Below are 16,128 nucleotides of genomic sequence, written 5' to 3'. Positions count from 1 at the left end.
TTTTTAACTGTGCTGAGCAGCTTGTGAGATCCTAGTTCCCTGACCAGGGATTGAACCCGGGCCCTTGGCAGTGAAAGCATGGAATCCTAACCACTGGACCACCAGGGAATTCTGGGGTTTTTTGTTTTGTTCTGTTTTGTTTCCGAGCCGATGTTTTTCTTCCTATCCTACCCAACCACGTGGGAATCCTTCTTGCAGTTTCCCTTTTTGGTCCCCCGGATGTGATTTGCAGTGCTTTTCAAGTGTTGGGCCAACCTGCAATCCTGGAATGGGCCCAGCCTGATCATAAAGTGTTGCTCCTTTGGAGAACGAACTAACGTGGCTTGCTAGTGTTTCGTTTGGGATTCCCATGAGGTAGACTGGCCTATGGTTTTTCCTTTCTTGTGGCAACTGAACCAGGCTTTGGTGTGGGGTTGTGTTGACCTTGACGGAAAAATGAGACAATGTTTTCCTTCTGTTTTCCATGCTCTGGAAGAATTCTGGGGGATTAGTGCTATTCCTTCCATAAATGTTCTGACCTAAGCTGCAATCACATTTTACTTTTAAACCCTTGATCATTATCTGTATGCTTTTTGGTATATGTAGAAACAGTTTTAAAAATAAACACTTTAAGAAAAAGTAGGCAAAAAATATTTTTAATTAGAAAATGTGTCACTTTCTTAGCTAAAAGCAATGTAATAATTTCACCCTAAAGACTACACTGGAAACCTCACCCCTGACCTGGATAACAATCCTTTACATACTTTCCTCACTATCATCCTCACCACTGACATTTATCAGGCAGGAGTATTTGCCAGGCACTGTGCTGGGTATGTTGCATGTCATTTCTTCCATCCTCACCAGAAGCCTATGAGGTAGGCAGACACCAGTATTGCCTCCTACGTTTTAGAAGAGAAAGCTGAATCTTGGCAATCAATGTCTAGGAGCGAGGACTCAAACCCCGTAAGTCGGACCGCAGAGAGTGTGCTTTTCACGTGCACATGCCACTGTGTCCTGGGGAGGCGGCATGGCCTGGAGGGGACTAGAGAAAGAGACAAGCTGGGCTCCAGCCCACCTCTGCCCCCAGCTGGCTGTGAGACCTTGGACAAATCACGTAATCTTCCTGACCCTAGTGTCCTCGATGATAACATACAAGATGTGGGGCTTTGAAACTGCCTGTGAAGCCTGGGAGTTTTGGAGGCACTGCCTTGGGGTCAGGTAGGGTGAGCAGCTTTCCCTCTTCTGTGTTACATACTGGTCTTCCAGAGGGTTTCATTTGGACTATTGGTTCTGAGGCTTTAAAATTCTGGAAGACCATGTGACGACTCATCAACTTCTGAGGTTCTTTCGTTCTAATGATTCTACTGAATCATTAGATAAATGATTCCATGAACATTCTGATTCTGTTATCCATCTCATTATCTATTAAGCTCTGACTAAGGTGTGGATTGTATTCACCTGACCAGAAATCTCCATCACACCCAAATATTCATTTAACTTTTCTAGAATTCTTCATGTTAAGAATGATACCCAGATAACCCCTAAATTTTTACCACATAAATCCCATTTAGAACTTATTTTCCCCCATACAGTGACATTCTCCAGGTTGTAATATTACCACCCTCTCCTTACACTGCTTTCCACTTAATTTCAGTTGTGTTAAGGACAGATCCTGACATTCCATGTAAGCACTCAAAGTGATTTCTGAATCTGGATAACGAACTCACTCCTCAAAGATTAAAAATCAAAGCAGCAGATAAAATTTAAGTTTTTATGAGACTTCAGTTTTTGAAATACATAACTCTTACAGCACAAACACAGTTATTTACAAGTTCTTTTTACAAAATATGTATGCCATTTTGAAAGAATACTGTTAAGATCATGATCTAAAATGCCTGTCAGAGTTCAAAAAGGACACATAAAGTCCACAGTACAATGACATAAATAAAGCATGGCTGAACATCAGGGCTTACCCACACGTAAAAATACGAATTCTCTATCCCAGTGGTCACAGACCAATGGCCTATGGCCCGAATCCAGCTGGTGGCCTGTTTTTGTACATCTGCGACTTAGACATGGTTTTGACATTTTTAAAGGATTGTTAAAAACAAAAGCTAAACTAAACAAAGAATATGCAACATAGACACAGGTGGCCTGCAAATATTTACCATGTGGCTTTTTTACAGAAAAAGTTTCCTGACCCTTCATTGTGTGAAACTGATTGAGAGCCAGCTACTGGAATATACTGATGGGTATTAAAGAAGACACCACTGTTACGGGCCACGACCACCAGCACTACTCGTCTCTAAAATGAGGCACTTCTTTTTGAATATGTACATCTTCAAAACATAATTACATCTGGCAAGTAGCTCAGCTACTTAACTCTAGCCCTTTGTAATCAGGCCTCCACATGAAATCACAGTATTCTTAGGGGCTGAAGAAAACAAGCACAAAGTCTCAGATGTCAGTCACTGAGCTCATAAATAATGGTAAGTGCGTTAAGATCCCATTGTTTTAAATGTTAATAAAATCCATAATTTAGGTACTGCCAATAGGACATGATATTGCTGCTGCATTAGTTAAATAACATCTATAAAAACATGTTTACACATCCCGATTCACTGTTTGCAAAAGCAAGGATAACTTAGTTAACTTAGTATGTACTTACTTTAGAAATGAGAAATGGAAAAACCAAACAAACAAAAAAAACCCCAAAATGTAAAACCACAGCAAAAAGCTTTGGAATGCAAGACTGGGGACTCTTAGCAATAGCACTCAAGCTGGCTGAGGCTTCTCATATATTAGTTAGCTGCTCAGTTGCCATAGCAACCATTGCTGTCTCTCATCAGCGAGGCTTTTCATTAAAAGAAAGATCGGTCCACGAGCAGATGCTTTAAAAGTAAAACCAGAGCTGCTCAACACACACATTTCCTGTGTGTTGGTTAAGCAATTCCTGGTCAGTAGGCTACATTCATTCCAGAAACCAAGTATTACACTGGATGGTATTCCTTCTTCAGGCCAAGCTGGCTAAGCATTACATCATGAAGACATCTCTGATGTCGAGTTTTAAAATGCTCAGTGAATGCTGAGGTAGATTTTCAGATGAAGATCCTTTATACCTTGATTCGGTCAGGACTGGCTTCTTTGTGTATCCTCCTCCTGGGAAATATCTTCCGCTTAAGTGCAATTAACTAAAGGATGAAAGACAGAAAATAAATTTTAATTCTCCAGGTTGACAAACTTTAACTTTCTTTCTGAGGGTCCTATGACCTTAATCTTTTCCACAGTCCTATACATAAAAAACAGACAGCAAACATCATTCCTCCCCTCAAAACGAAACCAACCACTGATTTTGTCTGGCTTTGGTTAAAGTTACTTTGGTCCAAGTTTCATTTTTTTAAGACCTATAAAAACTACAGATTTTTACATAGCAATTACCACGTATATTTATTTTCACAGTATCTGTCTGTCAAGTCTTTCTACTGAAGGAAATGGACTCTTCAGCCATTAAGATGTTGTCTCTGGGTTTGAAAATGACTACATGTGTAAGTTGGAATTTTAATTTTAAGAATTCTATCACCACTTTTTTTCCTATACTTAGTGGCCACAGCAATAATCATTGGGCATTGCCTGTATTTTCAAGTTCATGAATGGGTTGCAATACAAAAGTTCATTTATAACTTAGCAGCTTAGAACTTGGATAAATACTTCTAATAGAAACAGTTTATCCATGATACATCTGAAATAGAAAACCTGACCACCTTTATAAGAAAGTTTCAATTTCTACTGCTCCATCTTGAGGTGAAAGCAGAACTTTGCCCGGACCTCCCTGGTCTGGATGACGAGCTGGGATTCTGGGGCAGCGGAAGAGGCAGCCCTGGCTTGTGTGGGAGTGTGCAGGAGTTAAGGAATTCGATTCAGGCAGGTGAAGAGCAGGGTGTCGGGGAGGAGAGGGGATTTACTCTTCCCTTCCTCTCGCCCTGCCTCTCTGGTCCCCTATTCTCTGCAGGTATAAACGACAGCGGAGAAAGACCCTCCTGTTCCTTCCATGGCCGCCAGCTGCTCCTTTCAGCCAGTGTCCCTCTCCTCCCCCATCGCAGGCCAGCACACAGCTGACTCACAGGTTCCTCGCTGGACCTCCGTTCTAAAAGCAGGTACAATCTGTTTAAGATTTTTTTCCTAAGAAAGATTTTTACTTGCCAAGAACAATGGCAACAAGACCAAGAGGAAGGTTTCTATTCCGTGGGAAGTGGATGAAGGTTAAATTGCAGTCCTGCTTGCCTGTCAGACCTTTATTTCCTGAGTTTCCTTCCATCTGCAGCACGAAGCCCAGGGCTATTTACCCTAAAGCTCTCGCCCGGCCTCCTCATTGTAAGTAAACTCTGTAAGCTTCCCATCCTGACAGCCAGAAAAGCTCCACTTGAGAGTCACCTGGAATGAGGCTGAGGCAGGTTCGCCTGCCCGGCACAAGTCGGTCAGCCCAGACACCCGTCCCTTCCTTCCGAATCCTTTCTTTTCAGAGCATCTCACACCTGCTGTGGCCTAATGAGGACTCTCTTATCCCTTTCTTTTGACCTCACAAATCTCCCTCTGACTTCTGGGAGGTGGCTGTGTGTGCGCCTGTGTGGGGATGAACTCCCAGCAGCTCAAAGGAAATGTAAGTGGGAGACGGGCCGTGTGCCCGAGCCAGGCACCGTCAGCAGAACAGGGGGAGGCCTGAAGATAAGATGCTGTGGCCACTAGTTTGGAAAGATTAACAGAAAATTAGTGTCAGATGCAGATTCGAGGTGGTTTTTTTGGTTTAAAATAGTTTGACTTGCAGACTTCAGGCTAAAACTGAAAAGCTCTGTTTATTGAGCTCCAGGTACAAAGAATACTGGTTATAGATTTAGAGGATAAATGGAAAAAAAAAGGCGATTATGACTGTTGCCTGAATATTATGAAATATTTAACATGAGTATAAGCCAACAGGAGAAATAAACATTTTCTTCTTATGAATTTATATCATTTTCTTAAAAGAATCAGATTAATGATACCAAGAAATACTGTTTGACATCCACATAAAATATATAACACTTACCTGTTCAGCAAAAAATGAGAATACAGTAAATATAATCAATGTTGCTAGCACACAATGAGTCCAAAACTTCAATTTGTCTCGATACACCCTCCTGTTCAGAGAGAAAAGAAGGAAGATATGTAGTTATGTGTAGGGTTTAACTATCATTACTTAGTAAAGCTACTAGTTTAGCAAAAACAATGTCTGGAGGCAATTCTAAAATGTTAACATAATTATACATTTCCCACCTGAGTTCAGATTTTCATTGTTATAGTAAATATTGGAATTAGTAAAAGTTACCCAGGCAGGGGAGAGGACTTCAAAAGAAAATAAGAATTTTTAACAAATTAAACAAAATCCCCTCTTCCATTCATTTGTATTTGCTCAGTCACCCAACCGACACCTCCTGTGGATACAGCAAGGCGACAAGGAGAAGTCCCTGCTCTAAAGTATCTGCAAACCTGGGGAGGCGCTGACGTGCAGACAACTAGCCATCACACACGTGGACAGAAATATCTGTTATCAAAAGCAGAGTCTTGTGGAAAAACAGTGAAATGAGGAAAGCACCACAGAGATGGGAAAGCACCACAGAGATGGGGACACTCCATTTGAGCCTTGACGTGGGGAAGGAGAGCCTGTGGCTGAGAAAGGGGATGAGCGTCAGCAGCCGCTGCAAGCTGCGTCCTGCTCAACTGAGCCCAGTCTGCATGGAGGCACGAGGGACACTCGGCCGAGGAGAAGCAGGTAGGTGTAAACTGCAGCTGTTCGGGAAAACCATGCAATAGCATTTGGACATAATACTCTGTGGGAAGTGCGTGTGTGTGTGTCACAATCGGGGTGCAAATGGCGGCCGTGTGAAGGATGGATGTCAAAGCAGGTGGCCAGAGGCAGGCAATCCGGTCAGTCTGGGCAGAGAAAAGAATGAGGGCTGTACTAGGGCAGTGAGAATGGAAGGAATGAAGCAACAGAAGAGACATCCTGAGGGTGGGATCAACTGGCCTAGGAGATAAATGGGAGTACAGCAGTTTCATCACCTGTAATTTGGAAATAATAATTTGTTATGAAGATTAAATAAATGCTTAACATAAGGCTTAGAAGATATGCTATGCTAACAACTGCCAGGTTTAGGCCTCTGCTGAGTTCCAGGCTTATTCACACCTGCCTGGTAGCGGGTGTCTCTACTCTGAGTCACATATTCCAAATGGTACCCTGCCCTGCACTGTTCTTCCTCCTGTGTTTCCTACGTTAAGAGGATCAAAAACCAGCTCAGTGAGTTCTAAGTCTACAGTATCATTCAGAATCTGTGTGTAATTTGAAGAGCTAAGAAGCCACAGGCTGTGACACAGCTAATGAGTTGCCCCAGTGACCAGAGAACCCTGTAACGGGAGCTGAGCTCCCCTCAGCCAGCCATGCACTGAGCACCTACTGTGCACCACGGATGCAAGTGGACTCGGACAGGGAGAGCCAGTCTCTGCCCCGACGAGGGCTCACAGTCTACAAGGAGCGACAAGCACACCACATGGACTGCTCTAAGTGCAGAAGCTGCTCTTCCCAAGAAAGGGACAGGAAGAAAGCCACTGCAGGAAACCAGGGGAAGATGACGGAGACTCAGGAGTGCAGGATCACGAAAGGAAAGCAAAGGAAGACGTTTCTATCGGGTTGGCCAAAAAGCTCGTTCAGGTTTTCTTCCGTAATGTGGAAAAACCAGAAGGAACTTTTTGGCCAGCCCAACAGAAAGCAGGGCGGCATTGGTGGGTCAGCAGCGAGAGATGACACAGAAGCAGGGCGGCTGAGGAAAAGGAAGCCCCCGGATCAGCAACCTGCACCTGATTCACCTCATCTGTACAACACAGAACTCAAAGCCCCCTCCAGCTACTCTTAAACCCACTCCTTTCTTATTCAGTAGGCCCTTGAAGGTGAATTTAGTCATGAACTGGATTGGTGGGGACTGACAGCTGGAACTGTCCAAAGTTCTTTTTCCTCTGAGCTAAGGCAAAGTGAAAATGGTGAGAAGCCGTTCCTTGCCATTGCTAGAAGACAAGTTATTTAGTAACAACTTCTCCTTATGAAAATAAAAATAGGTACATAGTAGCAATACACGTGCTAATTGTCTCACTTACCCAACTGCAAGACACCAAAGAGCTCTAGCTGCCAAGGTCTGCTAATTTCCTCTCTCAAATCTCTGCCAATTGTATCTACTGCTTCTCTTTATTCCCTGGGCCATGTCCTTGGTTCACACCTTGACCATCTGTTTCCAGGACAAGTGAAATGCTTACTGCTTGTCTCTCTGCCTCAAGTTCCCAGACAACACTGCCTTACTCCAGACGCCTTCCTCACCAGTCCACCCCGCAAGCACTGTTATCTTTCCAAATCATGAACTCTGATGAGACAGACATCTAAAAAAGTCTCTCCTGGGAACCGCTATTCTCTAAAGAAAGATGTCTAACTCAGATACAGCCCTTCACAATTTCTCCTTTCCCTCTCCACAGCACTGTCTTCTGGAAAAGTCCTTTTCATAATTCAAAACCAAGTCCAAATGTCACCATCCTGTCATGGAACTAGCTGCTTCCTCCTCTGTACTCTGAGAGCACTGAAGCCTATCTAGTCACGTCCTCCGTGTCACGGCTGGTTCGCTGGCTTCTGGTGAAGGCCGGCGCAGTGTCCCTTCCATCTTGAACAGGCAATACCACACCTAACTTGGCCTCACTTTACTGCACTGCACAGCCCTGTGTCAAGCAAGTCTGTCAGCACCATTTTCCCAACAGCATTTGCTCACTTCGTATTTCTGTATCACATCTTGGTAATTCTTGCAATATTTCAAACTTCTTCATTATTATGTTTGTCACGGTGATCTACGATCAATGACCTTTGATATTACTACAACTTGCTAAAGGCTCAGATGATGGTTAGCATTTTTAGCAAATATTTTTAAATTAAGGAATGTACTTTTTTTTAGATATAATGCTAGTGCACATTTAATAGACTATGACATAGTCTGAACATAACTTTCACGTGAACTGGGGACGGCAGTGGTCTGGAACCGAACCCGCAGTATCTCCGAGGCTTTGCCCCTGTTCCTAGTGCCTGGTGTGGCGGGCAGGCAAGGGGTCAAAAATTTCCCTAAATTGAAAGATAAAATGATCTTTCTAATGAAGTGTTGGTAGTAAAAATCAAAGAAGGAAACATTCTAAAGCAGCTTTGGAATACAGTGGAACGAACGTGTGGAGGGTCAGGAATCGGGCTGGACGTGCCACTTGTCAGCTACTCCACCTTGAGCAAATCACTCACTTCTGTTACTGTGCTCTCACCTGTAACGTGGCAACAAGAGTAGCACCTTTCATTGTAAAGAGTAAATATACTGCCCAGCGGGTACTCAAGAAACAGGGCAGCCACTTTAATGGCAGTGATGACAAATAAGGCTCAGAAAGTGTGCTCAGCCACTGAGCTCAATAAAAACTATGCGTGTACTTTACAAAGAAAGCAAATAACACAGTAAAGAAATTTAATCACTCTAAAAAAAGAAAAAATACACATATGTACGTACATGAAACAGGAAAACTTACCATTCCTGCAGCTCATGCATATGAAGGAAACGGTTTCGATACTCCCTTGGCAGCTCAAACTGGGATGGGATGGGGAACACTGATTCGTAGAAGTCCCTGAGAACAGCCTTCACTGTCTGGGCATCTTTATGATTGTGGTCAATGTTGTCATTCAGGCAAACAAACTTCCTGGAAACGAGAGAGACCCAGGGTTACTACTGGTTATCATAAGGATGATCCTTACCTAACGAAAGAAGTGTGGATTCCAAATATATTTTAAATGGACTTATGTCCCAAGCTGTTGCATTTACTGATATGATTCTCTAGGGGAATAATGTTCTGTAAAATTTTTCTTTAGATATTCCTCTCCTGTAAAACAAAAAGAACTAGGGATGATAATTTTGAATGTGCCTTCTAGCTATGGGAGTGAATTATTTTAATTTCTATTTGGCATGTCCCTGACTGAAGCATTCTGTTAGCATCCAGGGAAAAACCTACTAAATGCCTACAACTGAGTTCTCTGAACTGATACAGTTACATCACTAAGAACAGTCCTGTAGATCATTGCGATAGAGATGGTTCCTTATAGCTATAGATTTTATGAGATTGATGACGACTTCTTCACATGTCTCCAACCAGGCTGTAAGATGCTAGAGTTCCAGCAAAAAGTAGGTTACAGTGGTGCTTCCCTACTTGTTTCAGGTTCCCTTCCCGGCAAAAGTCACTAAACTGAGGGCCCATTAAAACAGTAGGTAGGGATAACACCACTTTTGAAGTACATTTAATTTTTTTTTTTTACAATTTTATCAAGTCTAATAAAGCCCTCAGATCCTACTACCAACTTACAGGAAATACAGGGGACAGAGAAACACGTTAAACAACTGGGAGACAATCAGAAAAGTCCAAAGTTCAGGAAATCTACAGAATATATAATCTGATTTCTTCATATACACATGCAAACATTTATATGGTTTAAAAAAAAGAGATGGGGAACCTATGGACTTAATTGCAATGAATTAACTTGATACCATTTCAAACCAACAAAGTTAAAAACATAAATGCTTATAAAAGACAACGGAGGAGAAAAGTCTCTGCTTATTGAAGATGAGTGATGAGTAAGTGAAAGTTCATTATCCTATCTCTTCTCTAAAGTTGGGGAAGTTTAAATTAAAGGATATTAAAGAGTTATGTCAACCAAATACAATGCATGAGGCTTGACTGTTTCCTAGATTAAAAACAAACAGCAGCTGTAAAGGGCATCTGGACGCAACTGGTGAAGTGTGAATATAGACCATCTATTAGATGGTTCTATTTTAGTCAGTGTTAAGGTTCTTGGATATGTGTTAGTGGTCCTGTGGTATAAAGGAGAATGACTGTTTAGATGTGCTAAACACTACTGAGCCCGTGCTCCAAAACTACTGAGCCCATGCACCACAACTACTGAAGCCCGCTTGCTCTTGGGCCCACGTGCCGCAACTACTGAAGCCCACGCGCCTAGAGCCCGTGCTCCACAACAAGAGAAGCCACTGCAATGAGAAGCCCACACCCAGCAACGAAGACCCAATGCAGCCAAAAAAGGAAGAAGACGTGTAAAATAATGAGGGGTAAAGGGTCTGGATGTTTGCAACTAATTTTCAAATGGTTTAGCAAACAAAACAAAAACCAAACCTGTGTGTTTTTGTGTTCATACAGAGAGATGGAGAGAGAGAGCAGACAGACATAACAAAATGCTGAAACTTTAAAAGTCTGAGCTAAGGGTTTATTGTACTACTTTTTTCAGTTTTTCTGTATCTTCAAAATTTTTCAATAAGTTGGGAAAAGTTAAAGAAGAAAGTACGTGTATGAGACAAAGAGTATGTGTAGACACAGGGTAACTAAAGCAGACCTTGCTGGGTGCCCAGCAAACACTCCCTCTCCTTCCAATGAGAACTTGCATTTTGCTCCGTATTTCTCCCCCATGAGCTGACTCAAAAGGTAGGCAACCGCACCCCAACCCAGAGTCAGCTTCTGACTAGCGTAAGTGAATCCCTCCCCTTCACTGCGACTGGTATAGAAATGGGGGGAGGGGACAACACACGACACACAGGAAGGGACAATCCCCTATAGCCTCAGAACATGGCTATGTCTGCAGGGACATTGGAACAGCTGCAGCTGCCCTATCTCCAGCCTGAGGATGAAGCCAACACAAGCAGGAAGGGAGAAGGGCAGCGGAGCCCAGATACCGCCTATCCTAGATTCCCTGTTAATGCGATAAACCTGTCCTTAAAGTGTAAGTCAGTCAGAAGGCTGGTTTTCCACTCCCGACTTAAAAATCAGCCCCCCAAAGTAAAACAGAACAAGAGTTAAAAATGATAAAATCTGTTCAGGGTTATAGGACGTATCTAGGCCCAGCAGACACTGCTGGAAAAGCCTGTCTTGCCTTGGGTCTTTTCAGCAAAACCCTATCCCTTTAAGTATTATGAAGATGTCTGTGAATCCTCTCGCCCAACAACTTTCAAACTGGCACAAGACATAAAAGTATAGGGTACAACTAAAAACTCTAACTTCTCAATTGGTCTCACTACAGATCACCGAGGACTGAGCAAGCACGTCGATAGAATGGGGGAAGCAAGAAGCAAGTACTGAAATTGGCTCTTAAGGTTGTTTTTGTTTTTTAAAATTTGAGCAGGGCATTCCAGGAAGGGAACAGCGTGCACAACAAGAGCTGCAAGCTGGGTGGTTCTTAATTATTATGGCTTATTGTTTGCTTAGCTTGTGGGAAATACTTGTTATTTTGTAGGAAATATTTTATGAATATACTACATAAGTATTAAAAATATTTTCATTTTTCTTAAAATTCCATATTCCCCCCTGCCCAAAAATCAAGAATGGAATTTTAAGAAAAAATACCATGGCTTTAAAATGCCCGGAAATTTTACACCTCTGATCATGTATAATTAAGATCATAATTTAAAAGAGATAAAACTGAAAACTTCCAAAAGCATTTGAAAAACTCAGATGAAAATATTCAATTTCATAAGCCAAGGTTTTTTTTCTGAGAAACTACTGAAACACCTATTTCCCACTAAAGTTCAAAACTCAAACATGCAGATTTTAACCAATTTTTTCGAACTAGGGCAACTGTTAGGGGGCCAGGCTGGAAATTTTCAAGGTTTATGTAAACCTGAACATTGAATTTATCCCCAAAGAATGACTGCAGTTTACTGGATTTTCACATTTATGGTAGCATTCCTTTTTCCTCAGAAGCTAATTTGAACTTTACTTTGAATTGCAGGTCTAACCACCAAAACAACTTCTCTGGTAGCACCTTTTTAGAAATGCTCTGAGAGTGTCAGCCGTCTGGCCTCACCTCCCCGATGATGCTGTCCGCCCCTCAGCCCAGCCCTCAGCCTCACTGAACAGTCCTGTCACTGGACTCTGAGATGTCCGTGCTAGTCCCTGTGCGCGCGGGGCCCGATCTCAACTCACAACTCCCATCTCTCGGTTCAAACACTACCTCTACCGTTAGACATTTCCGTCTGCTCCAAACAGAAATAAGCCACTCCCGTTTCTCTAGTCCTACTGCTTTTTTTCCTCCATACTTTCTATTCAATTGCGCTGTGAACCTAAAATGTTCTAAATTAAAAACAATGACAACAAACAACAACAACAACAGTACCTGGGGTTTTTTCTTATATCATCCAACTGGCCAACCACATGAGAAACATTGGTACGAATCATCTTAAAAGCAATTTCTTCTTCTCCCATGATTTCAAATCTAATATCAAAACATATTTAAAGAGTTTAAATATTTATGTGGATATGTAAAATAAAATTTCAATAAGAAAAGCATTTTATAAAACTTTAAAAAAAATCAGCATCCTTGGAATGACTTAATTTTTCCATATTACTAAAGAAAATCTCACATAAATTTCAAAGAATGCTTAATAGATAAACTATGGTAAAATTATGAAAATACCACTCATAATTATCCTTAAATTAAACAAAGAGAAAATGTATGTAGTACTTACCTATATTTGTTTTTGTCCTTATATGCTTTGTGGATTCTATCAGTTACTGGTTTACAGTTGGTTACTAGACTTTTAGTGACTGGTGGCTGCGAGAAAATACAGACATTATATCAGGGCAAAGACTAGGGTGAGGCAACTGAAGCATCATCTCAGGTGCAAAATTTAAGGGGGCACAGAAAGACTCAGTAATTAAGATGACTTTTTTTTTTTTTTTTTTTTTTTTGCGGTACGCGGGCCTCTCACTGTTGTGGCCTCTCCCGTTGTGGAGCACGAGCTCCGGACGCGCAGGCTCAGTGGCCATGGCTCATGGGCCCAGCCGCTCTGCGGCATGTGGGATCTTCCCGGACCGGGGCACGAATCCGTGTCCCCTGCATCGGCAGGCGGACTCTCAACCACTGCACCACCAGGGAAGCCCAAGATGACTATTTTAATGTAATATTCTTAAAAATCAAATTGGCATACTATGGCCCGCATGCTAATTGCCTGTTACTGTGAATAAAGTTTTATTTTAATCACACATTACTACACACTATCTGTTAAAACAGTCTTATAAGTGATTGCTATAATTTTTTCAAAATGAAAATAAATTTCGAAGATAAACTGTAATGAAGTGGTCTATATGATACTCATAAGCTAAGCTGTCATTCTCATAGTCTAATTAGAAAATACTTTATCCTGTGTGTAATCACAGTTAATTACAGTAATGAAGCCAACACCTTGGCTAAGAGTTCACTCGAGTAATGTTAACTAATGCTGTCTGTATAATTAGTACTTATGCTCTAAACAGCTTTATTTGCATAAGCCTGAAGACTAACTTATAACCATTAGCAAAGCAGCCCCTACTTACTTAATCCTTAGCGTTCAAAGGATATTTGCTGATTCTAAACCTCATGCCAGATATTTGGTAAAACAGTAAAATACTCTAATAGATGAATATGTGTGCATTTCTTTAAAAAAAGCCCTAAAATCCCTCAAGAACCTTTCATCGTGCCTGTAAAAGGGAAAGATGAATAACTGTTTTCTACGCATAGATCATCTTCCTTAGAAAAGAACACTCTTCTCTAAGTTCTATACCAGTGCAAGGGGTTGGTAATTGTAAAATCTTACTAGGAAACCAAAGTTTATAGAGAAGGAAAGACAGACAAGTGAAAGGACGGATGTGGAAATACAGATGGTGAAAGACAAGTCTGGAGCGAGCACTGAAACAGGCTGAGCCACTCGCAAAGCTCCCTGGACCTGGGGTGACGTCAGTAGCCTCTAAGGCAACCTGTCAGTACGATCACAACGTGGTCCCGAAGACAGTAAAGACCAGAGAGGCCTGGTCCAGGGGAGAGGCTGAGCGGAGATGGTTTAGGAGCCCAGCACACCTTCTCCTTTCTTCCTCCTCTGTCCAGTGCTCTGGGTTTGCCCACCAAGAAGATACCAGAAAAGACAAGTCAGGGCAGCCTGGAACCCTCGGCTCACTGTTCCCCTCCTGGAGAAAGGGTGTACCCAGATCTCTGATAACTGGTAGAACTTTATTTTGACAAATACATAAAAAAAGTGTTTAAACCAGGACACTGACCTCTGGATGATTTAGAGTTGACTATATTAGCTTTGTTGGGGTAACTCCAAATTGGGGGGAAACAGAAAAGAGCTTTATCATTGTTTGAAAAGTCCTAAAACTGAGAATGTCTTTTAGCCTATGCAATCTACTTTTTTTTTTTTTTTTAACTTTGATTCTATTCTCTCTGGAGGCAGGGAACACACCTACAGTGATTACAGATGTGCCTTTTTAATCATTAAGAACACGCTTGTAAAGAACTACTAACATCTCTGTATAACAGTCTGGGTCTGACAAAGCATTTTTACTGGATTGCGCCAAAGACCCAGAAGAAGCTGCTGCAGCTCACAAGACAAGCTGCCATTCTCCTATCAGCCTGACTGCGCATCAGCTCCACGCGAGGCCTCCCGAGAACCCGCAACCCAGGACTAGTCTCCACCTGCTGATTCATGCCTGTTTACCCCACTAGAGGAAAATCCCTTAGGGCTGACACCAGGTCTTATACCTCTACCTCAGTTTTGTTGATTTCATAGTTTTAAGTTTTAAAATATATAGAATACTGGCTTTAAGTGACACATTTGTATACAAACCCATGTCATCTGCTAAACTAACCAACGCATGATCAGCAATACTTACAGTTTGTCTACGGGTTCCTAAAGCTGCCGGGCTGCCCCTCACACTGTCTCCTCATGAGGGAGCTTCCCAGGACCCTCCGAGAACACAAGTGAGAAATACCATCCCTGCCGTGTGCAATGAATGCCAAAGGAATGACTGCCTTCTTTCAGGAATCAGATTTTTAACTGATTCATTACTCTTCTCTACATTCATTTACAAACATCTGCAGTTAATTACAGGGCTTGAACATTTGCAAGATGGTCAGTTTTTTTTAAATACATGTTATTATGCTTATGAAAGTGTAGTCTATTCATTATAGAAAATATGGAAAATACTAGTGTGAAAAAACGATATTAAGAACTACCTATGGGGCTTCCCATGGTGACTCAGTGGTTAAGAATCCACCTGCTAATGCAGGGGACATGGGTTCAAGCCCTGGTCCAGGAAGATCCCACATGCCGCAGAGCAACTAAGCCCCTGCGCCACAACTACTGAGCCCGAGTGGCACAACTACTGAAGCCCATGCACCTAGAGGCCATGCTCTGCAACAAGAGAAGCTACCCAATGAGAAGCCTGCGGACCGCAACAAAGAGTAGCTCCTGCTGGCTGCAACTAGAGAAAAGCCCGTGTGCAGCAACAAAGACCCAAATGCAGCCAAAAATAAATAAATAAATTTATATTAAAACTACCTATGTTATTAAAAAAAAAAGCCGGACACAAGACTGCACGCTGCATGATCTAAAAAAAACCAAAACATATACACACACACACACACACACACATACAAATGGACTATTACTCAGCCATAATAAGGAAATGAAATTGAGTTATCTATAGTGAGGTGGATGGACACAGTCTTTCATACAGAGTGAAGTCAGAAAGAGAAAAACAAATACCATATGCTAACCCATAGATATGGAATCTAAAAAAAAAAAAAAAGGTCTGAAGAACCTAGGGGCAGGACAGGAATAAAGACGCAGACGTAGAGAATGGACTTGAGGACACGGGGAGGGGGAAAGGTAAGCTGGGATGAAGTGAGAGAGTGGCATGGACATATATACACTACCAAATGTAAAACAGATAGCTAGCGGGAAGCAGCCACAGAGCACAGGGAGATCAGCTCGGTGCTCTGTGACCACCTAGAGGGATGGGTTACGGAGGGTGGGAAGCAGATGCAAGAGGGAGGGGATATGGAGATATATGTATATGTATAGCTGATTCACTTTGTGATAAAGCAGAAACTAACACACCATTGTAAAGCAATTATGCTCCAATAAAGATGTTAAAAAGAAGAAAAAGAACTACCTGTAATTTAACCTACTGTCATTTTCATTAATTTTGGGGATGTGTGTGAAGGTATCAGGAGTCTTCCATAGTTCA

The 16,128-nt window shown here is 42.0% G+C and overlaps 1 protein-coding gene and 1 long non-coding RNA gene across 9 annotated transcripts in view; one reads left to right on the top strand and one right to left on the bottom strand.

The window, feature by feature from the left end:
• Positions 1 to 1,736: 1,736 nt before the first annotated feature.
• GNPTAB (N-acetylglucosamine-1-phosphate transferase subunits alpha and beta) overlaps positions 1,737 to 16,128 on the bottom strand; it is an 86,079-nt gene continuing 71,687 nt past the window's right edge. For all 5 annotated transcript variants that reach the window (XM_019918354.3, XM_019918355.3, XM_019918357.3 and 2 more), the window contains 5 exons: positions 12,591 to 12,676; positions 12,239 to 12,337; positions 8,602 to 8,769; positions 5,060 to 5,150; positions 1,737 to 3,170 (listed from right to left, as the gene is read on the bottom strand). In XM_019918354.3, the coding sequence (XP_019773913.1) occupies positions 3,093 to 3,170; positions 5,060 to 5,150; positions 8,602 to 8,769; positions 12,239 to 12,337; positions 12,591 to 12,676 (522 nt within the window). In that variant the 3' untranslated portion in view covers positions 1,737 to 3,092. The remainder of the gene's footprint in view (positions 3,171 to 5,059; positions 5,151 to 8,601; positions 8,770 to 12,238; positions 12,338 to 12,590; positions 12,677 to 16,128) is intronic.
• LOC109547139 (uncharacterized) lies at positions 3,333 to 12,244 on the top strand. 4 transcript variants are annotated; one of them, XR_012324227.1, is made up of 6 exons: positions 3,342 to 3,524; positions 3,989 to 4,133; positions 4,500 to 4,636; positions 5,427 to 5,782; positions 11,147 to 11,219; positions 11,855 to 12,244. It is a non-coding gene; the product is annotated as an uncharacterized lncRNA (long non-coding RNA). The 4 variants fall into 4 exon arrangements; XR_002172857.3 differs by having other exon boundaries at positions 3,340 to 3,524; positions 3,989 to 4,636; XR_002172858.3 differs by lacking the exon at positions 4,500 to 4,636 and having other exon boundaries at positions 3,347 to 3,524.

This window comes from Tursiops truncatus, chromosome 11, assembly GCF_011762595.2.
Source record: "Tursiops truncatus isolate mTurTru1 chromosome 11, mTurTru1.mat.Y, whole genome shotgun sequence".
Lineage (NCBI taxonomy): Eukaryota > Metazoa > Chordata > Mammalia > Artiodactyla > Delphinidae > Tursiops > Tursiops truncatus.
This window is presented reverse-complemented; position numbering and strand designations above follow the sequence as displayed.